The sequence below is a fragment of the Canis aureus genome, chromosome 9, assembly GCF_053574225.1.
Source record: "Canis aureus isolate CA01 chromosome 9, VMU_Caureus_v.1.0, whole genome shotgun sequence".
NCBI classification, from domain to species: domain Eukaryota; kingdom Metazoa; phylum Chordata; class Mammalia; order Carnivora; family Canidae; genus Canis; species Canis aureus.
In genome coordinates this window covers 30,385,559-30,411,471 of record NC_135619.1, presented here as the reverse complement: position 1 = coordinate 30,411,471, position 25,913 = coordinate 30,385,559, and the positions used below count along the sequence as shown (strand labels likewise).

At 35.9% G+C, this 25,913-nt stretch overlaps 1 protein-coding gene across 1 annotated transcript in view; it reads left to right on the top strand.

Annotated features, from left to right (window-relative positions):
* The window catches only part of SAV1 (salvador family WW domain containing protein 1), a 37,452-nt gene continuing 11,539 nt past the window's right edge, over positions 1-25,913 (top strand). The window contains exons 1-4 of the mRNA XM_077909247.1: positions 1-222; positions 3,542-3,985; positions 16,066-16,336; positions 19,581-19,724. Coding sequence (XP_077765373.1) covers positions 129-222; positions 3,542-3,985; positions 16,066-16,336; positions 19,581-19,724 — 953 coding nt within the window. The 5' untranslated portion in view covers positions 1-128. The remainder of the gene's footprint in view (positions 223-3,541; positions 3,986-16,065; positions 16,337-19,580; positions 19,725-25,913) is intronic.

Genomic DNA, 25,913 nt, shown 5'->3' with positions numbered 1-25,913 from the left:
CGGCGGCGGCGGCGGCTCGGGAGGGAAGGAGGCGGCGGCGCCGGCGGAGGTGGCGGCGAGGCCGGCCGGCGCCCTTCGCGGAGCCCTAAGGAGGCTGCTTGGCGCCGCTTGGAGCCTCGTCGACAAGGATGCTGTCCCGAAAGAAAACCAAAAACGAAGTGTCCAAGCCCGCCGAGGTGCAGGGGAAGTACGTGAAGAAGGAGACGTCGCCTCTGCTGCGGAGTGAGTGTCGGGTGGGGCGCATCCACACCTGGCCCGACGCGGCTCCCCGGGGCTTTTCTTTCTTGTCGGTCTCTGTGAAATACTTTTTTTTTTTTTTTTAATTGTATTGTGCCTGAAGTGGCGGTCATTGTTTGAAAGCCGATAAAGTGTAAGAAACTTAGAGGAGCCCCTCCCCCGTGGGCCTCCCTAAAAATAACAAACTTTCCCGTCCCCCTCCCCCCGCCCCCCCGTGCCCCGCAAGGGCAGCGTGGTGTTTCGTTTTGATTACTAGAAGAGGTTGTTTCGGAAACAATTAGATGGAGGATTCCCTGATGCTATAGGGGTGAAAGTGATTAGACTGGGGCACACTTTTTCCTCTTTGTAGATACCTCGGGATAGGGCTTATGTTTGCAAACATTTCGGATGTCACTCATCCGTGCTGGAAGTTGTACATACTCGGGTAGAATTCTTTTGCTGGTTGCAGACGTGAGGAGGTGACAGTTGGCCGTCACTGTTGTAGCCGCTATCCAAAGTTTCATCAGTCTTAGGAGTGGAGAAGCCAAAACTCGTGTGTGTCTGGCTGGCTATTTTCATGAGAATTGCTACAAATACCACCCCCTTCCCCGACTCCCCCCCCCCCAAAAAAAAGGCGAAGTATGCAAAAATGATTTCTATCGTACTTTAGGAGAAATTGACAAAAGTTTTTTTTTTTTTTTTTTAACTCTAATAGTTTTGTTTCTCTGCCTCCCCGCCATACTTTTCAATTTACGCATTTGACTCTGCTTTTTCAGCTGAATCTTTGGAATTTTTAATTCTTGCTTGTGTGTTCAGACATTTGTGAGGTCAGGAACTAGTATTTTGTTCATACTGCATAGTGGGCACTTTGTGTAAGTGCCCATCTTGGAAGCTCCTACTGACCTTGTGACTTAAGCATTACCTCATTCTGTAATTGGGAAAGTTGTTCATAGAAGTATTTACCCGAGATCACACAGAAAGGTGTGGAGAGCATTTTTTTTTTTTTTTTTAAGATTTTACTTATTTATTCATGAGAGAGACAGAAAGAGAGGGAGAGACCTAGGCAGAGGGAGAAGATTGGGACCTGAGCTGAAGGCAGACGCTCAATCCCTGAGCCATCCAGGCATCCCAAGAGCATTTTTTTTCCTTTCTTTTTTGTTTTTTTGTTTTTTAGGGTTTAAAATTTTTTTTTAAATTTAAAAAATGTTTTTATTGGAGTTCGATTTGTCAACATATAGCATATCACCCAGTGCTCATCCTGTCAAGTGCCCCCCTCAGTGCCCATCACTCGTATGTTTTTAAAATAATAACCACATCATCAGCCTTAGAGATTTATCCGTTTATTTGCAATGCTTTCTTAAAGAACAAAAAGATCAGTGGGTACATCAGTAACCGGAAAATTGATTTTTAAAAAAATTTATTTAAGTAATCTCTACACAGAGTGTGGGGCTCGAACTCAGGACCCTGAGATCAAGAGCTGTTCGTTCTTCCTACTAGGCCAGCTAGGGACCCCTGTGAAAATTGATTTCTTTTTAAATTAAATTTATTTGTTAAAGATTTTATTTATTGATACATGAGAGACAGAGAGAGGCAGAGGCACAGGCAGAGGGAAAGCAGGCTTCTCAAGGGGAGCCTGATGTGGGACTCAATTCTGGGTCTCCAGTACCATGCCCTGAGCTGAAAGGCAGATGCTCAACCACTGAGCCACCCAGGCATCCCAATTTCTTTTTTTTAAAGATTTATTTACTTATTTTAGAGGGAGAGAGCCCAAGTCAGCCCGAGCAGGAGGAGGGGCTGGGGTGGGAGGGGGGGAGAGAGAGAGAGAGTGAGAGAGAAGTAGACTCCCCTGAGCTCTGATCTGGATAGGGTACTTGATCTCACAACGATCCTGAGATCACAGCCTGAGCTGAAGTCTAGGGTCAGACGCTTAACTGACTGAGCTACCGAGGCATCCCTGAAAATTGATTTTTAAACCTTTTTTTATTTGCTTATTTTTCAGTTACATATGTTCTTAGGTTTTCAGCTAAATTTATGATAGCTTTTAATTTGCTGCAAATAAAGTTTATTAAACATTACTTAAAATCATGAACTATGTTAGCCATACTTTATTATTTTTTTTAAAGATTCCTTTATTTGAAAGAGCAGGAGTTGGGGCAGAGGGAGAGGGAGAGAGAGAATCTCAGGCTTACTTCCCACTGAGTGTGGAGCCCCAAGTGGGGCTCTGTCTCAGGACCCATGAGATCATGACCTGAGCCAAAACTAAGAGTCCGGACCATCCTTACCTGACTGAACCACCCAGGCACCCCATATTAGCTATACTTTAAAGCAAATAAGTTCATATGGTATTTTGTTTTTGTTTTAATTTCATCGAGTTTTGAGACTTGTTTATTTGGATATTTTTGTCTAGAGTTAGCTTCTGAAGCTTTTTAATAATCAGTGTTCTCTTATATTCTTTCCTTAATAAACGAATGCAACAGTTTCCAAATCTAGTTTTTTAATGTTATAAAGTTATTTGCTTTGTAACCTGTCCTATCTAAGCCACTTAAGTTCTGTATTCAGAAGTACTGTATCCTGAAGGCCATTGTTCTACTGTTATCTTCTGTTTTGAATGATAATTACTTGTTCTTAAGAGAGCCAGTTTTAGGCTTGGCATTTTTGAATGGATTCAACATTTATGTGCCTCTTTGAAATGAGATCTTTTTTTTTTAATTTTCATAGCTAAATTTCTTACTTTCTAGCTTTTGATTAACTAGTACTACATAATTCTGAGAGGAAACCAGATTAATTATTTTAAAGTCTTTTTAAAGAAATCTACCTTTACATGTTTGGGAGTAGCATTATGTTCTGTTTATATTTTTGAAATTATGATTGGGGTTGTAAAAGGATTTTTGGGAATTTTAAAAATGAAGTAAAATCAACAAAACAAAGAATAATCTTAAATTATGTTGGTAACTGTGTATCTGTTAAATTATTTTCTATTTTCACACATTTATTCATGAGTATTAACCATAATTAAGCTTACTGACATTTCATATGTATGGTGGTGTGCAGAATACACTTGATTCTGACTGAGTTTACACCTATCCCATTCATACAAATTATAAATTTGAGTGGGAAAATATCGGCCTTAATTTTAAAATATCTAAGCACTATCTTAAATCAGTATTTGCCTAAGTCCATTGAAATTTTTCATTTTGGGGTAATAGATATAAATGAACAACTTTTGAAAAGTGTGGTTATTACTTACTCAAGTGATCATTTTACAACTTTTGAGAAGTGTGGTTATTACTTACTCAAGTGATCATTTTACTCTGTTTTATTGTAGATCTCATGCCTTCATTTATTCGGCATGGTCCAACAATTCCAAGACGAACTGATATCTGTCTGCCAGACTCAAGTCCTAATGCCTTTTCAGCTTCTGGAGATGGAATAGTTTCAAGAAACCAGAGTTTCCTTAGAACTCCAATTCAAAGAACACCTCATGAAATAATGAGAAGAGAAAGCAACAGATTATCTGCACCTTCTTATCTTGCCAGGAGTCTAGCAGATGTCCCTAGGGAGTATGGCTCTTCTCAATCATTTTTAACAGAAATTAATTTTGCTGTTGAAAATGGAGACTCTGGTTCCCGATATTATTTTTCAGATAATTATTTTGATGGTCAGAGAAGGCGCCCACTTGGAGATCGTGCACATGAAGACTATAGATATTATGAATACAACCATGATCTCTTCCAAAGAATGCCACAGAATCAGGGGAGACATGCTTCAGGTAACTTAAATTTATGAATTCTACATTAGTTTAGATTTATTAAAAATTAAAAAGATGCTCTTCTCTGGATTTTCTTGGGAACCCAACAGACACTCCTAGAAAAATACTTTTCCATTTTGCCAGTTTTGTTAAGCCAGCTTGCAAATAATTAGTAATCTATGTTGAGTGAAAGAATAAAAGTTGGTACTTACCTGAAGGCTGTGTAGACTGTTAACACTATGAAACCTTGAAAACCCAGAGAATTTAATGTCTATAGTTGGATTAAATCTAGGTTTAAGTTTGGTAGAATGGGAAGAGTTTCAAAGAACCTGGAGTCAGACCTGAGAAAGGAAAGGTGGAGAGGAAGAATTTGGTGTGGTAAAGATAACATGGGCAACTGCATCATTCCTCAGCTACAGCCTGTACTGTTTCTCTTAACAAAGCTGCTTTCCCAGGTGAATAATTATTTCCCAGATTGGTTAAAAAAAAAACTTACTGTCAAATGGTTAGGTTAATTGTGTGTTAATTCTGTCTTTTTGGAACAAAAATATTAGCCATATAATTTTTTAAAATGTGTTTTCCATATTTGCTAACTTGAGGATACTTGTACAACAACCAGAAAAGGTAGGAGAAACGCACAATTCTACTTTATTCCTAAAGTACTGAATTACACTAGATAAACTGAAGCAAGCTGAAAATTAAACTTTTTTATCTGATAGTTTTTTTCCTGGTAAGTTGCAGGCTTTAAATCTTGGCAGAATAAAAATAAATACAAGAGACACTTTTTAACCTACGAAATTTCAAGCAAGATGACTTAAAAATAGTTTGGAGTGGTGCCTCTGTGGCTCAGTCTGTCAAAAGTGTATGACTCCTAATTTCGGCTCCAGTTATGATCTCAGGGTGGTGAGATTGAGCCCAGCATCAGGCTCCATGCTGGGTGTGTAGCCTGGTTAAGATTCTCTCTCTCTCCTCTCTCTTTCACAACCACCACCACCAAACAAACAGTTTGGAGCAGGAATGTAGAAAACATTCATTTAGTATTTTTTTTAGCAGAGGAAGAGGGAAAGAGAAAATCTTAAGCAGGCTCCATGCCCAATGTGTCCCGACACAGGGCTTGATATCAACCCTGAGATCATGACCTGAACTGAAATCCAGTCAGATGCTTAACTGACTGAGCCATGCAGGTGCCCTTATTCATTTAGTAATAACACACAATTTATGTGTCCAGCATTTTCTCTGACTTACTGGTATCTTACTTGGGGAACAAAACCAATATATGCACAGTAGAGCAGTTGTTATACTCTGTGGTACTGACTGTAAGTACAATAGGGAGTCAGAAGAGAGATCAGGGTAGGCTGGAAGAGGTAGGACTTGAACTGTGATTGAGCTTGGACTTTAGGTTAACAGGGCAGAGGAAAGGCAGTTTAGATAGAAAATTTGGAATAGCCCAGTGAAGACAGAGTAGGCATGTAAATCCAAGGAACTATGTAGTTCTGCCAATAATGAAGAAAGAAGATGTGAGGTAGGATGGATATTTGTAATCCAACAACATGCTGAAGGATTTAAACTTGAGTCAAACAGCGCCATTGCAGATTTCAAAAAGACAAGTCATTTTATGAAAGAGTTTAAAGATTACTAGTTGTACTCAGATAGATTGCTAGAGAAAAAATGACTGCAGGTAACAGTGGTATTGAAGAGGAAAGGGCAAGTCTTTGATGCTTTTAAGGGTAAAAGACTTAATTATGGGTTTAGGAGAAGTAAATCACTTGAGTTTTGAAAATCGAGGGATGATAAAGAATGATTGGTAAGAACAGCTTATTTTGTGAGAGCTGACATTGTAATTTCATTGGGACATGGAAGAGGAGAGGTTTTCTAGGCATATAGAAATGAGCATGGATGAGTGTCTTTCTGTTTTTTAGATTTTTTATAAAGTAATCACCCAGCATGGGGCTCGAACTCACAACCCTGAAATCAGGAGTTGTATAGTCCACCAACTTAGTCAGCCAGGGACCCCAGTGCCTTTTTGTTTTTTAAAGAACATCTTGGTTAAAGGATTAGATAGTTGCATACTTTGGTGTTTATTTTGTTTGTTTGTTTGTTTTTTTTAAAATGCCAACTTATTTATTTATTTTTTTTTTAATTTTTATTCAGAGAGACACAGAGAGAGAGAGAGGCAGAGACACAGGCAGAGGGAGAAGCAGGCTCCATGCACTGGGAGCCTGATGTGGGATTCGATCCCGGGTCTCCAGGATCGCGCCCTGGGCCAAAGGCAGGCGCCAAACCGCTGCGCCACCCAGGGATCCCTATTTTGTTTGTTTCTAATATCAAATAGTTTTAAACCTCAGAAATGATTTCTTACCTAACCAAAATAGTAAGTTTTTAAAAATAAACTCATGTTTTAGCGGAATAGCTGCTTACTGTAGAAAATTTTCAAAAAGCAGAAAAGCTAAGGGAAAGTGCCCAGCAGGCCAGATATTCTTCATATTTCAGTTATTTCCTTCATCTTTTTCTTTTTTTTAAAAAGGTTTTATTTATTCATGAGAGACACGGAGAGAAAGAGACTAGGAGAGTGAGAAGCAGACTCCCTGCAGGGAGCCCGATGCGGGACTTGATTCCAGGACCCCGGGATCCTGCCCTAAGCCAAAAGGCAGATAGATGCTCAGCCACTTAGCCACCCACGCTTCACTCCTTCATCTTTTTTTATGGCATTCTTTTATTTCTTTTCTTTTTTACATTGTTGTGATTATATTCTGTACAGTTTCATATTCCTGCTTTTTACTTGAATGAATTTCTTAATGTTATACACTATTTATGAGTAGTTTCATTGACTCCATAATCTTCCATTAGGTGCATGTTGGAGGTTGTTATTTAAAATGTTAATGAGGACCTGACCTGTGCTGCAAACATTTAGAAAGAGGAGAAGTGGGATACATCTGCATTGATGGGACTTGGCCACATATGGAATATGAAGAGATGAGGAAAAGAGAAGATTCAGATAGGATTAGCATAGCACTTGACTGCATAAATGGTTGACTAAGTGAATGAATCCAGAGATTTCAAGTCTGGAGTCTTAGGCGGTTTTGGGGGCTGAGGGGTAGGAGGAATAATAGCTTGTAACAGTTTGTTTACCATGAATACAGATTGTTCTTCACACTAACTTTTATCATGTGCATTTACATTACAAACATCACTGAGAGTTCATAACAGTTTTCTGCCTAAATGAAAGTATGAAGAATAAATAATACCAAGTTAAAACATTGTTTTGAAATTCTGATTCACAAAGTATCATTGAGGAAATACTGCAAGAACTAAATTTCTACTGATCCTCTCTTGGTGGCAGCCTGACATAGGTTTTATAAGTTTAATGACAGACTTCAAAATAACTTTGCAATCATAAGTTAGAAATAAAATACAATTGGATACTTTTTAAAATCAAAGAATGTCATTTTAGGGGCTCAGTGGTTGAGCATCTGCCTTTGGCTTGCATGGTGATCCCGGGGTCCTGGGATCGAGTTCTACATCAGGCTCCCCGCAGGGAGCCAGCTTCTCCCTCTGCCTGTCTCTACCTCTGTCTCTCTCATGAATAAATAAATAAAATCTTTAAAAAAATAAAAAAGAATGTCATTAAAAAAGATTAGTGTTTGTTAGAGCAGTGATAATGTGCTTGAGAAATTTCACTTAATAGGATTAATTTATATCAGGGCAATAAGATTTCATGTTTTACCTTTTAGAAAAAAAGTTTTTCTTTGAAGGAGTTTGAAGGACGTCAGGGAAGAATTAATAACCGGTTACTAACCAAGCAGAAAAGCCTAACAGCTGTCTTTTCCAGAAGGAAAAATCTGAATATGAAACAATAGCTGGAAGTTTCTTGAATTCATCTTAAAAAGACTTGAAACTTACCATATTTTCAGAATTAATACTGAAGAGAGTTCAAGGAATTATAGTAAATGGGAAGGAGAAAGTAAGTTTGTGGGAGGGTAAAGATGTGCTCTAGACAGATTGATTTTCACAACCTTTAAGTTTTGATGGTTGTTACTAATGTAGTAAACATTAAGAAAGTATGGAAGAAAAGAGTTTGATAATGACTTGATTCCAATTACTTGGACGTTAAGGAAATGCCTTCTCTTAAGAGTTAACTTTATTTTATTGTATTTGGCAGCAGCTAAAAATAGGTCATATAATATCTCAGGGGGTTTCAGGACCTAGCAAGTTCTAGGTTTAGCTATGAAATCTGACCTTTAACATTTTGGTCAATGTACTTACTGGGCAGGCACCTACTCTTTGTGCTAAAGGAAGGAATTCTGCTGTTAACAGGAAGTCTTCAGCTGGAATACTAAAGGCAGAATGAATTCCTTTGTTTTAGTTCTATACAGTTTTAAGTAACAGACTTTTAAAACTTTTATTTTTGAAGATAACTAAAGGAATCAAGTTACCAAAATCAAACTGAGCAGTGTCAGCTTTAACCAGAAACACTGAAGCTATGTTTACTCCAGGAACTACATCAATATTTAATGAACCCAGAATTATCTTTGAGAAGGGGTTAATAATCTTTAGGGACACAACATTATTTGTAATTATTTTGCAGAGGGGGAGAAAAGGTAGGTTTCTTTAGATCTCTTTATCAGCATCTTGAATGTAACTAGGGCTATGATGTTCAGCATTTATTATTACCCTGAAGCTTGTGGATCTTCATTAGAGTTCCGGATTCCATTTTATTCTCTGTAGCCGCTACAAAATAAGTAAACCAGAATTTTTGAGCTTTGTCTCTAAGAGCAGGTTTTACAGATATCTCCCTGGTTGTATGAGATTAAATTCTTTGGAGACATATCTAGTAAAGTCTTGGTGTAGAGACAAAATAGTACTTACTTTATCCTTATGTTTGGGAAATCATATCTTTAGCTTATGAATGTATTACTTTATACAAATGGAAGGAATTTGTGTAGTTAATCCCTACAAATGAAAGTTACTTTGAGGATTATGAATGCCACTCATTCTTTTCTGGGACTAACTGAAATAATGGAAAACTAATTTTTTCCCCCTGTATCTCAGAAACAAGTTCTTATTTTTCCACTGATTGAATTCAAAATTGGTAGATAGCTTTTTATTAGCAGCATTCTTTTCTTTGGGGAATTACAGTTGATCTTTTGTTTGTTGATTACATTATTAGTAATAAATTTGTCTTTTGACTGTATATCAATTCTGTGGCTTTAGAAATAACTTGAACCTTTGTTTCCTCATCTGTAAATTGGTAGTGATACTACTACCGATAGAACTATTTTAAATACGAAATCATACATTTGGAAAAGGGCCAGGGACAGAGGAGATACTCGTAATTGTTAGTGCTTGTGACCTTTATAAAAGTGTTATGTGGTCGTCTATGCTTTTTCCAGATTTGGCATGTTTGGCGATTGAAGTTTCAACTTTCTGAACTTAGAGCAGAGGTCTCTTGTATTAGAGCTTGGTGTCGCTTTTTTCCCCTGTCTTCTAGACCTGTTTTATTTCTAGGAATGTTTTGCTTTAAATCTTATTTATAGTCTTTTTGTACTGTATATTCTTCTCTCAGTAGGTTTTATATTTTATTTTATTTTATTTTATTTTATTTTATTTTATTTTATTTTATTTTATTTTTTATTTATTTATTTATTTATTTATGATAGTCACAGAGAGAGAGAGAGGCAGAGACACAGGCAGAGGGAGAAGCAGGCTCCATGCACCGGGAACCCGACGTGGGATTCGATCCCGGGTCTCCGGGATCGCGCCCTGGGCCAAAGGCAGGCGCCAAACCGCTGCGCCACTCAGGGATCCCTCTCAGTAGGTTTTATAAAATTATCCCAAATAGTTTGAAAAAAAAATTGGTGCACGTGGCACCTTCAGAAAGTATAGGCAGAGTGTATTATGGAAAGGTTAGGAATCATTGTTTTACCTGGCATTGGTAAACCTGAGGACGTTGTTTGAAACTTTGAGGACATCTTGGCTCCCTTATCAAATTGTTGAGGTTTAATTCTGAAAAATAAGAGTTTCTACAAAGGTCTTTATGTTTCCTCTAAATATGAATTTCGTATTTATCACAGTTTAAATCTAGTGTTTAGTACCTAATATTGTTTAAATGTACAGGTATACGTGTTTCTAGATTCAGGCAAGTTCAGTATATGGAAATTTGGATTTTCTCAGATGAATAAAATTGTCACAACTTTTTTGTTTTTTTTAAAGATTTTATTTGTTTGTTCATCAGATACACAGAGAGAGGCAGAGACATAGGCAGAGGGAGAAGCAGGCTCCCTGTGGAGAGTCTGATGCAGGGCTTCATCCCAGGATCCTGGGATCACAACTTGAGCCAAAGGCATATGCTTAACCACTGAGCCACCCAGGCATCCCTTTATCCCTTGTTCCTTTTCTTATAAGGACACCAGTCATATTGGACTAGAGCCCCATCCTAACAGTCTCATTTAACCTTCATTACCTCTTTAAAGGCTCAGTCTCCAAATACAGTCACAATCTTTTTTTTTTTTTTTTAAGATTTTATTTATTTATTCATGAGAGACAGAGAGAGAGAGAGAGAGAGCCAGAGACAGAGATACAGGCAGAGGGAGAAGCAGGCTCCATGCAGGAAGCCCGACATGGGACTCGATCCCAGGACTCTGGAACCATGCCCTGAGCTAAAGGCAGACGTTCAATTGCTAAGCCACCCAGGCCTCTCCAGTCACAACCTTAATAATCTCTAAGCTTGTACAGTTCTTATTACTTTATTGCTATTTACTATAAGAGCTTTTGCTTTAAAAAATGCTGTATTTAGAAATCTGTCGATGTATTTCCAGTAGGACCTCTGCTGGCCAAAAAGTTAATGGTTCTTATGAATAACTCCGTATGAGTACAGTGAATTGACTATAATTTTTTTTTAATTGCTGTCCTTGGTTGTGGCCAGTAGTGCAACAGTTTTCATGATGGAAGTATGAGAACACGTAAACCCATTGCAGCTTTAAAATGTAATTTTAGGGACGCTTGGGTGGCTCAGCGGTTGAGCATCTGCCTTCGGCTCGGGTCATGATACCAGAATCCTGGGATCAAGTTCCATACTGGGCACCCTGCACGGAGCCTGCTTCTCCCTCAGCCTGTGTCTCTACCTCTCTGTGTCTCTCATGAATAAATAAATAAAATCTTTAAAAAAAATAAATAAAATGTAATTTTGAAGTTATTTGCTATATGCAATGTGTCTTTGGTACTTTGGCTTATTTCTTTTTTGCTTAAACATTTTTTCTTTAAGTACAGAAATTGCTTCAGCTACACTTATTAAATAACACTTCAGTTGCTGTTTGACAGGAGCCAAGATCAGTTTCACCAAAAGGCTTGTTAGCTTTGTTTTGTTCTATATTTCCCATATGTTTTAGAAATACATATTTTTCCTCTCAAAGGATACTATGGTTGTGTTTATTTTCTTTCTTGCATTTTTCTTTTTGTCAGAATAGTTCATAGATGATGTATACATTCTACTGTATCACTTCCAGAGACACATTCTATTACATCAGTTCCAAAGGCATATAACCACAAATTTCTTTTGGATACTACAATTCATTCATGATGGGATCAGATGTCAGCACAGTTCATTCATCAAGAAGTTCTCCATCAGCCTTTTACCTGTTGATATGGCAGCCATGAATGATAATTGGCTAGATCTAGTATTTCATTAGTGCTGCAAATGGTGATATTCTAATTCTGTCATTTCTTCTCTATTAGTTGGAATTCTATAATGAATTAGCTCTTACCAGTTATTTGGTTGCTATTCATATAAGAAAGGATAAATACTAAATCTTTCCCTTTATTTATTATTTTTTAGAATAATGAATTGGCACCCTATCTCCAAAGGTGAACAGTGAATTTTCATGCTTAGTATCTATGAACTCAAGAATTTTTTTTTTTTAATTTAACTACAAGCTTTATTTGGATTTCACCAGTTTTTTTCATTAATGTCAGTTTTCTGTGCCAGGATCCAATCAGTACAACATTACGTTTAGCTGTATTTCCTTAATGTTCTTTGGTCTATGACAGTTACTTCATCTTTCCTTGTTTTTCATAACCTTGGTAGTTTTTTTTTTTTAACCTTGGTAGTTTTGAGGAATACTTGTCATATTTTGTAAACTGTCTTTCATTTTAGATTTTGTCCCATGTTTTTCGTATGCTTAGACTGAGTTTTTGTTTATACCACAGAGGTGAAATATTCTCATCATGTCAAATATAGGGAGATACATGATATGCATATGACGTTATTGTTGATATTAACATTCATACTTTGTTAAGATTTGCTAGATTTCTCCATCATAACAAACACTGAATGTTTGTTTTTCCAGTTTTGTCTTCATCTTTATTCCTTTCCTGAGCACAGGTTTTATCTCTGTTGCCTTACCATCTTATCTTTTGGGTTCTTGCTTTTTTTTTGTGGTCTTCCTTCAAGGAGTTGATTGCTTCCTTTTTCTCTTTTAGTTAATGGGAGAATATCTAGTTGCATTTTTTCTTTGCTTTGGAACATTTTTTTGGCTGTTCTTTTAATAAATTTGTACCTTTTTACAGAACTCTTAAAATTTTCCTTATAGGTTGATGTTGTGCTGTTTATATTATATGTATTAAGTAAATTTAGTTTTCCTTTGCCAATTATTTGAAATCACCTCCTATGATTGCTGGAGAAGGTGGAGAATTGTGGAGGGACAAGGAGAAGTTACCAGAATTGTTTTTCACAGTGCTTGCTTCTTTCTTTCTTTCTTTCTTTCTTTCTTTCTTTCTTTCTTTCTTTCTTTCTTCTTTCTTTCTTTCTTTCTTTCTTTTCTTTTCTTTTCTTTTCTTTTCTTTTCTTTTCTTTTCTTTTCTTTTCTTTCTTTTCTTTTCTTTCTTTTCTTTCTTTTCTTTTCTTCTTTCTCTCTCTTTTTTCTTTTCTTCTTTTCTTTTCTTTTCTTTTCTTTTCTTTTCTTTTCTTTTCTTTTCTTTTCTTTTCTTTTCTTTTCTTTTCTTTCTTCTTTCAAGATTTTATTTATTTATTCATGAGAGACACAGAGAGAAAGAGAGGCAGAGACACAGGCAGAGGGAGAAGCAGGCTCCTCATGGGGAGCCCAATGCGGGACTCGATCCCAGGTCTCCAGGGTCACGCCCTGGGCTGAAGGCGGCGCTAAACCACTGAGCCACCTGGGCTGCCCTCTTCACTTCTTTCTTTCTTTCTTTTTTTTTTTTCTCTTCACTTCTTTCTTAATGTTCTTGTTCTATCTGACATGTTTTTGGCAATTCTTACATGTATATTGAGTCTGAATGTTATACCTCTTCCTTTTTTTTAATTGAAGTTTTTATCAAGGTAATTGTACATTCATATGCAGGTGTAAGAAATAATGCAGAGAGATCCCCTGTACACTTTACAACAACAAGGAAAAACTCATACTGAGCTCAATCTGTGTCATTAACCTGTGGACACAAACTAAATAAATCTTGGAGTCCGGAGTGATTAACTATCCACAGTTATTATATAAGAATAAAACTGTGCAGCCAGGCTATTCTTTTTTCCCCCAAATAACATACAGTAAACTTAAGTGGTTTTTTTCTTTAAGGTACAGAGTTCTATGAATTTTAGATCTATGTAGTGCCAGCACCATTAGTTTTTAGAATGTTTCCATCACCCGTCACTCCTAAAAATACCTCATTGCTGTCCCTTTGTAGTTAGTCCCCACCCCACTCCTAATTCCTAGCAACCACAACTTTATGTCCTAGCACTTTTGCCTTTGCAGTTATTTCATATTAATGGAATCATACAATTTACAGCCATTTGAGTCTGTCTTTCTTTCTTTCTTTCTTTCTTTCTCTTTCTTTCTTTCTTTCTTTCTTTTCTTTTCTTTTCTTTTCTTTCTTTCTTTCTTTCTTTCTTTCTTTCTTTCTTTCTTTCTTTCTTTCTTTCTTTCTTTCTTTCTAGATTTTTAAAAAAAATTTGTGTATTCACGAGAGACACAGAGAGAAAGAGAAAGAGAGGCAGAGACACAGGCAGAGGGAGAAGCAGGCTCCATGCAGAGTAGCCTGGCTCCTTTCACTCAGCATAATGCCTCTGAGATTTATCCATTCCATGTTGTTGCATGTATTTGTTAAGTAGTTCAAAAACTTTTTACAGTAGATTCCACTGTATAATTGTACTAGTTTATTCTCTTGAAAGACCTGTGGGTTATTTCTGTTTTCAACACTGTAAACATCCCCATACAGGTTTTTGTGTGAAGAAGCATTTTTATTTGTCTAGGTTAAATATTTGAGAACAATTGTTACATCATGTGAAAAACGTATATTTAACTTGGTGTAAGACCTTGAAGTGTTTTCCAGAGTGGTTGAAGTATTTTCTTGTATGTTTCTACCAGCATTGTATGAGAATTTCACTTGCTCCAGTCCTTATCACAACTTGTCAGATATTTTTTCTTTTTTGACCATTCTCATAGATGTGTATGTCCTCTCATTGTGGTTTTAATTTGCAGGTTTTTTTTTTTTTTTTTAGCGATTTCCCTGATGGTTAATATGATTTGAGCATTTTTTATCTTCTCGTTTACTATCAAATATCTTCTTTGAAGTGCCTGTTCAAATCTTTTGCCCATTAAAAAAACTATTTTCCTAATGTCGAGTTTTGAGAGTTCTTTATAAATTCCAGATTAAAGTCCTTTGTCTTATATGTGATTTGTAAATATTTTCTCCCAGTCTGTAGCTTCATTTTTTTTCTCTTAACAATGTCATTCATAGAGCAAACATTTTTAAGTTGATGAGGTCCAGTTTGCCAGTATTTTTGTTTCATGGATTATACTTTCAGCATCATGGTTAAGACCTGTCTAATGAAAGGTCATGAAAATTTATCCACCTTTTTCTTTTAAAAGGTTTATAGTTTTTATGTTTTACATTTAGATATAGGATCCATCTTAAGTTCATTTTTATAGAAAATGGAAGGTATAGTTTGTGATTAATTTTTTTGCATATGGAACATCCATATATTCCAGTGGTTCCAACACCATTTGTTGAAAAAACTACATTTTTTTCTATCTAATTACCTTTTCACCTTTTTAAAAATTGATTATGTATATGTAGGCATATTTTAGGATTCTTTGTTCTATTGATCTGTCTGGCCTTTTGGCCAATACCATAGTGTCTTGATTATGGAAAGTCTTAAAATCATGTAGAATGAGGGGCACCTGGCTGGCTCAGTTGGTAGAAATCATATGACTCTTGATCTTGGGGTCATGAGTTCATATTTAAAAAAATCAGGTAACATGAATCCTCCTACTTTTATTCTTATTTAAAAATTTTTTTTTTGGCTTCTCTAGTTCTTTTGCCTTTCATATACATTTAAGAGCTTACCTATTTCTGTCTGTATCTCCAAAACTCCTGCTGGAATTTTGATTGGAATTATCTTAAATTTAAAGGTCATTTCAGGAAGAATTGGCATCTTAACTATGTTGAGTCTTCCAATCCATTAACATGGTAGGTTGTCTTTCAGTTCTTTCATTAGTGTTTTGTAGTTTTCAGCATACAGATTCTACACATATTTTGTTGTCTGTATTTTGTTATTTTATATGTAAGCATTTGATTTTTTTGAGCTATAATAAGTGGTATAATTTTTTCCAGTTATTAGTATATGCATATTTAATTTTTATATGTTGACCTTATATGCTGCTAATGGTTCTGGGGAACAGCTAGATTATATTTAAGAAATTATAAACCAGGCCCAACTTTACAAGTTTATTTTTGCTGTTTTAGGTGAAATGTCAAATCTTAAATCTTTAATGAGGTGAAATTTTTCCTTTCTTTTCTTTAAGCAGTATACATACTTAGTAGCCTTGCTAATAGTTAAATGTTTGTATAGCCTGATGATAGAGGCATCAACCAAAACTAATTTCAAAGAGGGAGTCTAGTTCCTTCCTCTTTTTGTAATTAAATTTTAGTAATACTGGCTAGTTTTATGAAAATTCTTACTTATAATTACAAAATCATGAATTTTAACAGAAGAGTACAGTTAGGATAATTAATTTTATAACTGTTTCTTGGATGGCATATTTTTAAGCTTTGAATTATTGTTCTATTTCTTCTTTTTCTGTTTTCCTCCTCAGGTATTGGGAGAGTTGCTGCTACATCTTTAGGAAATTTAACTAACCATGGTTCTGAAGATTTACCTCTTCCTCCCGGCTGGTCTGTGGACTGGACAATGAGAGGGAGAAAATATTTCATAGATCACAACACAAATACAACTCATTGGAGCCATCCACTTGAGCGAGAAGGACTTCCTCCAGGATGGGAGCGAGTTGAGTCATCAGAATTTGGAACCTATTATGTAGATCACACAAATAAGAAGGCTCAATATAGGCATCCCTGTGCTCCTAGGTATAGTATCACCTTTATTTTCAAATTTTTGTTTTGAGATTGTCTAATGTTAGACTTTGAACTCATATTTTCATCTAAGAGAAAGGCACCCTGAGGTTTGATATTTGAAAGCTTTATTTTTCAAATTTATGATATTTTTCTTTGAATTTATATTTGGTAATGATTTTAATAATTAAAAACTTATAAAACAGCCTCAGAAAACATGATGAGTACTCTTATGATCCGTTTCTGCTCTAATATGCCAGTGTTTTTATTGTAGATACCCAGAAATTTAAACAATTAAAACATCTGTCTCTTTCCATTTAAATTTCTATAAATTTAGACCTCACTCCTAATGTGTCCAAATACACTTCTGAATTACAACATCTTGCTGTTTTATTCAATTTCTGACTTTTTATGTTGTTTCTTACCTTGCCAGGCAAGAAAGTGAAAATTGGAACTGTGCAAAATATCCCAGATCTGTTTAACAAATGTAGCCAATGATCCTTTGGGCTTATCAATAGGTCTCATTTATGGCCAAACTTTTAGCCCTGTGTATATTTGTAGCCAGCTGTCATATGTAGCTATTTAGCACTTGAAAGATGATTAATCCAAATTGAGTTGTGCTGTATGTAAATGTAAAATACACACTGGAATTCAAAGTACATAAAAAGGTAATTAATTTAGTCATGACATTACAAATATTTCCTTTTAACTACCTCTGAGCCATAAGATTTAAAATGGATAGAATATCATCAGCATGTTGATAGATGTTCCTTAGTATTATCTAGCATAATATAGATCTTTGGTTATAGCAGACTTTTCCATTTTTTAGAACCATTAAAATTATTAAGAAAATACACTGTAGGGATGCCTAGTGGCTCAGTGGTTGAGTATCTGCCTTGGCCTGAGGTCATGATCCTGGGGTCCTAGGATCCAGTCCTGCATCAGGCTCCCCACAGGCTCCCCTGCTTTTCCCTCTGCTTGTGTCTCTGCTTCTATCTCTGTGTGTCTCATGAAAGAATAAATAAAATCTTTGGAAAAAAAAAAAAAGAAAATACACTGTAATATTATCACCTAGAAAACTAAGCTTTATCATTATTGTGTTGTTTCAGTTTTACATATTTGGGTTTATTAATTCAACTTTAAAAAGTTTTTTTTTTTCCCCCGTGATTCCATTTAATGATAGTGTATATTGAACAACTGAAATTGTTGTCCCTTCAAAAGAATCAAACCAGCTCGGCCTGTGTTGGGCTCTAGTCCCTTTGGCTGGGCTCTAAACCATTTCAGACAAGCTGCTCTCCTCCCTGGCCTCTATTTTCAGGCTTGTGACATGGGAGTAATAGGGAGAGTCCCCCTCCTACCTGATCACAATTCCCACCCAAGGACAGGAATGAGTTCCACTTAATCCTGCTGTGTCCCAGCATCCAACACACAGACAGGCACATAGTGGGAGTGCAGCCAGATGTTTGTGGATAAAGAATGATGGAAAATGCAAAAAGGAAAAAAAAAGAACCAAACATGATTACAAATTGCTGTCACCAGGTGCAGAACACTTTGTGGTCCAGACAATCAGATTGGAGAGTATATTGAGCTGACTTTTCTGTTTATCATCAGTAACCTTACATATTATGGAACTGTTAGAGTTTACAAAGCATTTTCACAATTTGCTTCTCTTAGCAGTTCTGTAGGCATTAAACAGGAGAGAATAAATACTTTTCTTAAGCTCATATAAGATAGTATTAAAGTAACTTTGATTGTCTCTTATGCTACTCCTTATACAGAACACTTATTAGTTCATTTACTGTTGAGAATAGTCATCTTTGGTAGAATTTATTCCAGTTTTATAAATAAGTGGAGTAAACAGTTTTGCCCACATTCATATAACTTGAGGGATTGCCAAACTGAAGTTAAAACTCTCCAGACATATCTGACCTCAAAGCTTCAGTTCTTTCCCACTCCCCAGTTGTGCTATCAAAGGATATTTCAGGAGTGCCTGGGTGGTTAGGCAGGGTCCTGGGATCAAGCCTGCTTCTCCCTCTCCCTGTGTGTTCACTCTGTCAAATAAATAAAATCTTTTTAAAAATGGAGGAGGGGACATTTCACTTTGTACCTACTTATGAAACAAGAGGTAAAGATAAAATTCATTGTCATTTGGACATTGATCTTTAAATTGTTAATCACAGTCTGATACTTTCTTTAATCGTAGTTTAGTACTGCAATGACCTTTTCTGACATACACATAAATATGGATATTTGGAGCAGTCTGTTCCAGTTTTGTCTCCTATTCTGGAATAGATCATTTTGGCCTTCCAAATTTCAGTCTTTAGGCTTCAAGTGATTCAGTGCTTTTTCCTTAGCATTTTCTCATATAACAACTCCCTCCCCACCTTGGTGTTCTTTCTGTCCCACCAGCTAGGCCATTAGAACTAATTAAAAGCATGATCTGGTTTGGTTTTTCTCTGTGATTTAAAATAGGTTCTAATCAACTCTAAATCCCATATGTTCTCATAAATTGGTAAAAGCAGAAAATAGTTGATGTGGATATCTCAAGCTTAGTTGTCACTCCTACTTGTATAGATATTCCAAAGCTTCCTTTGAGCCTAAAGGAGGAAGAAAGTAGCCATTCTCATTTTGAGAGAAATTACTTATCTTTCCAGTATAAATTTATAGCTAGTTATAACTAGTTATTACTGAAAATTATTTTAGTGTTAAGCCTTGGTATAAAGGTTATAATTTAGCTCCAAATTTTTTATAGCTTCCTTTTAAGTTCCTTAAAAAGAATAAATACCAGACAAGAAATCTCTTAAGGATATGTAAAGATTTGGGGCACCTGTGTGGCTCAGTTGGTTAAGCCTCTGACTTCAGCTCAGGTCATAATCTCAGGGTCCTGGAATTAAGCCCCCATTTTGGGCTCCTGCTCAGTGGGGAGTCTGTTTGTCCCTCTCCCTCTGCCCCTCTTCCCACCTGTGCTGTCTCTCTCAAATAAACAAAATCCTTAAAAAAATTTGTAAAGATTTAGCTTAGGTTTATACCACTAATGATCTACTAGTTTCCAAGAGAAGGTGGATTTTACTTCACCTTCTGGTGTGGTAAAAAACAAAAACAAAAAAACACCAGACCTTTATGTTTTTTAGGTGGTAGAAGGAATTCAGTTTGGGCAAGAGGCATATCGAAAAACTTTTAAATATTAATTTGTTCTTTACAATTTCTTGTTTAGATTTAGAGTGTTTATCCTAATAAATGTCAATTCTTTTTTTCTTAGCGTACCTAGGTATGACCAACCCCCTCCTGTCACATATCAGCCACAGCAAACTGAAAGAAATCAGTCCCTTCTGGTACCTGCAAATCCATATCATACTGCAGAAATTCCTGACTGGCTTCAGGTTTATGCTCGAGCCCCTGTGAAGTAAGTGAATTTACAGTATAATTTTGTTGAGTGGTGAGTGGAGCCTGAATGGAGTCTCCAGGCTGTTTAACCCACATGGCACTGTTTTTTTCTTTTGATCATATTGGGCTTCTAAGTAATATTTTAATTGAGGAAGGACTATCATATTTTATAATGTTTGAAAATCATTGACTAGGAATGTAAGTTCTGCGAACATTTATTCGTTTTCTTTGTATGCAAACCTGTGTTATAGTAGTAGCTTACATTCTCATAGGGGAGATTAACTTCTAAATAAGTGGTCTTGTGATAAAAGTAAGGACCCAGGGAAATCCTAGTACAAAAATGAAACAGCAGGAGACACAGGGGTGTTGAGGAAATAATATAAGTAGTGGCCGCAGGTTCTGGGATATGATGATTTGAGTTCTCAAACTGTTTTTAGCTGTTAATCCTGCACAGAATGCTTAACTTCGTTTTGTTTTCTATAAATTGGGGATAGGAATAGTGCCTACTCTTAAGGTTATTAAGAATTGAGTAAAATAGTGTATATAAAGTATTTTTATAACAATATCTTGTACATTAAAAGAGCTTAGTAAAGATGATGATGATGATTACTGGGAGGTAGAGGTATAGAATAATGGTCAAGATCACTCAGGAAGGAAACTGTCTGATTTCTGGCTCCATCACCTGCATACTGAATGGCCTTGGGCAAGTCACTGAACTTAGATTTAAGTCTTTTTCTTTCCTCTACTGAACTATGGGAGAATAAATGATCACGCATTTTAAAGCACATTGGCATGGTAGCTGCCTTGCATTAGCACTTTTTGTATAAAGTTTCTTGTTTATAATTAGTGGACCAAGGAAAGCTGCACTGAAGAAGAAAATATGTGGGCTAGTTTTTAAAGATGCCTGTGAATTTGCCAGGCTCTTGAGGATATTTATTAGGTGCCATAGTAGGAACTATTCTTGAAATTTAATCATACATAAATGACATCTGCCACAAAGAGCTTCTCTCTCTCCTGAAATAGAAGTAGATACTCAGATCAATAACCCAGCATGATAAGGATTAGTAACACTGGTCAATACAGACTGTCATGACTTCAGAAAAAAGGGTTTTTGAAAGTGAATGGTTATTGATTATCCAGTGCTGCTTTTGTATATCTTACAATGCTAAACTTTCACATGTTACCTCATATAATCTTTCTAAAACCCATTTTACAGGTTAAAAAACGGATGCTTTATCTCTGCTAAGATCATACAACTATTAAGTGATAGATTTCAGACCTCCAGTTTCAAAGATCATGCTCTTAATTTGTCATTAACAATTCTTATTTAATAATTACTGTATACTGAGTAGCTATTAAATTCTTGTTATACTTGCTAGGCATTTCATATATAATTGCATGTACATTTTAACAACTCTGTAAGGCAACATTTAGTTCCTAGTTTTTGCGGCCTCACTCTTTATTTCCTTTTTGTATCTCAGAAACCAAAATTAACAGCATAAAATAGCTAAGAGTTTTAGAGAGCTTAAGATGATTGGACAGTGAATTTGGGAAAAAAGTTAAATCTCTATAAAAGGAATGTAAAATCTTTCATATATACTTTTTTGAAATAGTAACTCTTTTCCATAGTTTTCAACGGTGATCATTAAAATAAAATTTGTAAGGGATTAAGCCAACTCTGATCTAAATTTTTATCATATTATTATGTATTTACCAACCCTGTATGTGTGTGCACATGTGCACACGCTTATGCATGCATATGTTTATGCCTTTAGCCTAAAGATTCTAGAAGTTATTTTTCTAAATAACTGGCTGATTTTTCTAATAAATGTCTTAAAGCCATTTGTTTTTATTAGCTTCTTTTCAGGCTTTTAATTTGAATAGTTGGTTACCTCAAGGATATGTCTTACAATTATTTGATGATTCTGCTCGTTTAGGCCAGATTAACATTTGTATAAAATTAAGGGTCATTTACTGTGAATTATTTAATTTTTGGCCAACATAAACATTCTTCTCAGTCTCCAAATTCACAGCTGTTAATCCGTGGTCTGATGTGGAGACGAACCATCTTCCAGGGTTGTAGTCTAAAAGCATTGGTTCTTTTTTTCCCCTCTAACTCAAATTTAAGCCTTGAGAATGTAATTTTTAAAAATATTTTAATTATAGGTATTATTTGCAAGATATAAACAGTGCTTTTCTAATGTTTGGTTTTAGTTTATTTGAAATTAGGTACACATTTATCTGTAGAGGTTTAGCTTAGCTTGGTGTCTGGGCTAACCCTGCTGCAGCCTCTTTTATCTCATCCTATTCATCCAGGATAGGAATGGAATAAGGAATGATGGCAGATGGACTTTTCTTCCCTTTTCCCCCGCTCTTCTTTCACTATTGATACCACTTGACCTACCAGTGTAGAGCCTTTGTTCATACGCTGATTTTATGTCATATAGAATATGTCTTTATATTTTCCTTAAGTTTGGAAGAATATATGCCCAACTGTTGCATTTTTTTTATTTCTGGAGGGTTGATAAGATTGAGGAGAATTATCCTTTCTACTTTATAGTCATCATTAGGGAGAAATAATATAAAAAGCATTCATTTTGGGGGGAAAAGAGCATACTTAAATGGAATTCCTTGCTGAGAGTCTGAGAAACAGACTCTCAAAGATTATAGCCCTTTCAGTCTGGTTCTGTGAGCTAGCTATAAAACTTGAGGAAATAACCGACTTAGTTTTTTTCCAAATAGATCAGGACTGTCTCAGAAGGCCAAACTGGAACAAGAGAGCAAGTACTTCTTTACTGCTTAAAAACTTAAAATGAGAGGTTTAGGAACCTGTTGCTTTTTAGTTGGTCCAAAATTTTTGCCCCTAAAGAAGATGGAAATGGTTGATATTGTTCTGTCAACAAAGAAAGAGCTGTTATCTATAAGTAGATACTGAAGAATCATTTACTTAACAAAAGGAGGGGTTTTAGTAAAAAAAAAAAAAAAAAAAAAAGACCAGTGTTTTTTCCTTTTGTTAAACAATTGCCAATTTTCTGACTTCCTGAAATTTTAAAATTCTAGATCTAGTAGTAACTTACCAAAACATTTTTTGCATGTACTTCCAGAACTTAGATTATGTTCTAAATTTTTATTTGTGAATTTAAGTTATGTTTCTGACTGCTCCCAAAAGTCTGTAATGTATCATACAATTGTAATCAAGCTGAACTACAGAGTAAACGATAAGGTTAGTATATAACAGGAAAGAGAACATCAGGATCATACTTACTTTCCGTTTATTCCTCATGGGCACACACCCCAACACCAGTCCACAATAGTACTTGTGGCACGGATTGTATTTTATTCCTATGGCTTGGCAGTCCTGCAGTGTCATCATTGCCCCAGCTCTGGGTGAAGGTACAAAGGAAGAGTGGGCACACTGTTACAGAGGACAGGCACAGGGAAGGGACTTAGGCTGGCTTGTGATACCTAGAGCTTGAAATAGCAGCACTTTTTTGGCTCCTTAGAGTGTGAACATATTTTTTGGTAGGATTATAGCAATTGATGTTTGCATATATGGGTTATTTATAAGTAGAATACTGCCGTAGGAAAAAACAACAAAAATGATACAATAAGCATAGGCTACTGAAGTAGTGTACAGCCTATATTCTGAATGATTTCCCTGTGTGTGTGTGTGTATGTATATTTTTTAAGATTTTATTTGAGTGTGCATGTGAGCTCATGAGTGGGGAGGGGAGAGGGAGAAGTAGACGTAGACTGAGCAGGGAGCCCAACAGCGCTCAATCCCAGGACCCTGAGATGATGACTTGATCCTAAGGCAGATTCCTAACCAACTGAGCCACCCAGGCACCCCACCTGTATGTATTCTTTTAGATATTATTTATTGGAGAGAGAGAGAGAGCAAGAGCACACGTGGTGGTGGGAGGAACAGAGGACAAGGGAGACAAGCAGATTCCCCATGGAGCAGAGAGCCCAACTTGGGGCTCAGTCCCAAGACCCTGAGATCAGGATCTGAGCCGAAATCAAGAGTTCAACAATGCTTAACCAGCTGAGCCACCCAAGTGCCCTACCTGTGTATTTAAACCATAAGTGACTAAAATTAAACATAGGGAATTAGATGATTTGGCTAGTTAAGAAGAATCAGAATTTTCTATTTTTCCTAAAAAACAAAAAAGCATATTGGGAAGTATTTATATGAGAAGGGAAGTAACTCCATAGAAGCAGCAGGGGGCAAGATTTTGGAATGCAAATTGGCACACTGCATACTTTTCTCATCTGTTCTTCTGGAATGCTTTTTCTTCTCAAATGATTTTCTGTAATTATTCTGATTTTGTTGCTTCTACCCTTAATCCTATTTTTGATGCTAAATGCTGTGATTGGGAAGTCAGAAAATTGTCTGAAGCTTTTTTTTTTTCCTTTTTTTAAAACTTGAATGTTTATACAGAATGATTCTCATATCTTAAAACAAGTATGATATTTACCAATTTATTCTTCCTTTTTTCCTTGCTAGAAAGTACACAGATGATAAGTGAGCGTTAATGTTCTTATAGAAGTTCAGCTGGCATGAATTTAAGCATCTTGAATCAATAGACATCGCTAAAATTACCCTTTAGCTAGGTAGTTCTGACTGTAGAGGATTAAGGTTTTCTGCTAGGAATTATGAGTTTGATTCAAACAAATAAGATCTTAAGCTACATGAATGGCAGAGGTAACAACTGTTACTTCATAGAGGCTTAATATTTCTTATAGTATCTAATTTATGTTGGAGTTTCTCACTAAAGAGAATATAAAGCTTTCCACCAAGTATACCTATTAGATTTGCAGCACTCAGGTAATTAAGTGGGTAAATTTGGGATCCAACAAGATCTGTTTACCTTGTGGTTCTGCATATTATGCTCCTGGCATTCCTGGTTACATGTACCCAAGTTGTACAGAAATTTAAGTGTGCCAAACAGTCTGTGGTTCATACTGACCACTCATTATTTGTTTACTGTTTCCCTTTTTAAAAACCTTTTAGAGGGTACCTGGATGCCTCAGTGGTTGAGTGTCTGCCTTGGGCTGAGGTCATGATCCCGGGGTCCTGGGATCAATTCCCACATCCGGTTCCCAACAGGGAAGCTGCTTCTCCCTCTACCTAGGTCTCTGCTTCTCTCTGTCTCTCATGAATGAATAAATATTAGAGGATCCTTTTAGAATAATATATTAAATGAATTACCAAAGGATCCTTAGGTGGAAATATTGTGATTATTAAAAATAAATTTACTAGAATTTACAATCAAAGCTTCCCATTATATCTGTTCTGCAATGTGATTTGAGAAGTGTCACTTCATATGATACAGGTATGTGACCTGCTGTAGTTCAAGTTCTTTATCTAATCTCAACATTCAAAACTATTACTCTGAAGTAATTTGGTCCACAACTCTGCCTTTCTCATTTCTTGGTCACTAAACAATTTTGCAAGAAATATATAGCCCCATTCGGTTTCAGTTTTTTCATTTGTAAAATGGAAAAATTGGATCTGAGTGATGTCTTTAGGTCTTTCAATTCAATGTAGATTACTACTTTTTGTTGCTTACTTCCCTCTTGGTATGGGATCTTGGTATGGGAAGGAGGACTAAAAGGCCTGAGGTATATGTAAATACAATCCAACAGGAGTCTTTCCCACATATTTCTATAATCTACTAACTCTCATTTTGAAAAGAACTTATTCTTCCCTTTCTGCTTGAGTTTTTCTCTTTTAATACTGTATACTCAACCTCAGGAAAAGAGCCCATGAATGAATGGTTGGTCTTCATTCCACTTTTAGTTCCTTGTTTGCTATTGTGAACAGCATTCCTCAGGAAGCTCTATCAACAGTAATAACACAAGTGACTTTGCCCGTTTTTGTGTATTATCTTCAGGCATTTGTGGTCTAAAGCATTTTTAAGTTCCTGGTAAATTTTAGGTGAATTTATGAATAGCATAAAATATGTGTTCTTCTGAAATTATAGAACCACAGTGGTTTGAAATCTGTGTCTACTGTTGTCTAACGTTAACAGAAAAATTGATAAATTGGTATTTTTTAACTTAAATCAATATGAAGTAGTATCAGTTTTCTCCTCTCCCTTAAAAAATAGTATATTTAACTAAGTTAACAACTCAGTTATTTTTAATTAAAGCTTATGGTTTGTTTAGATATAATAAAGTTGATCTTTATAAAAATAGACGAGTT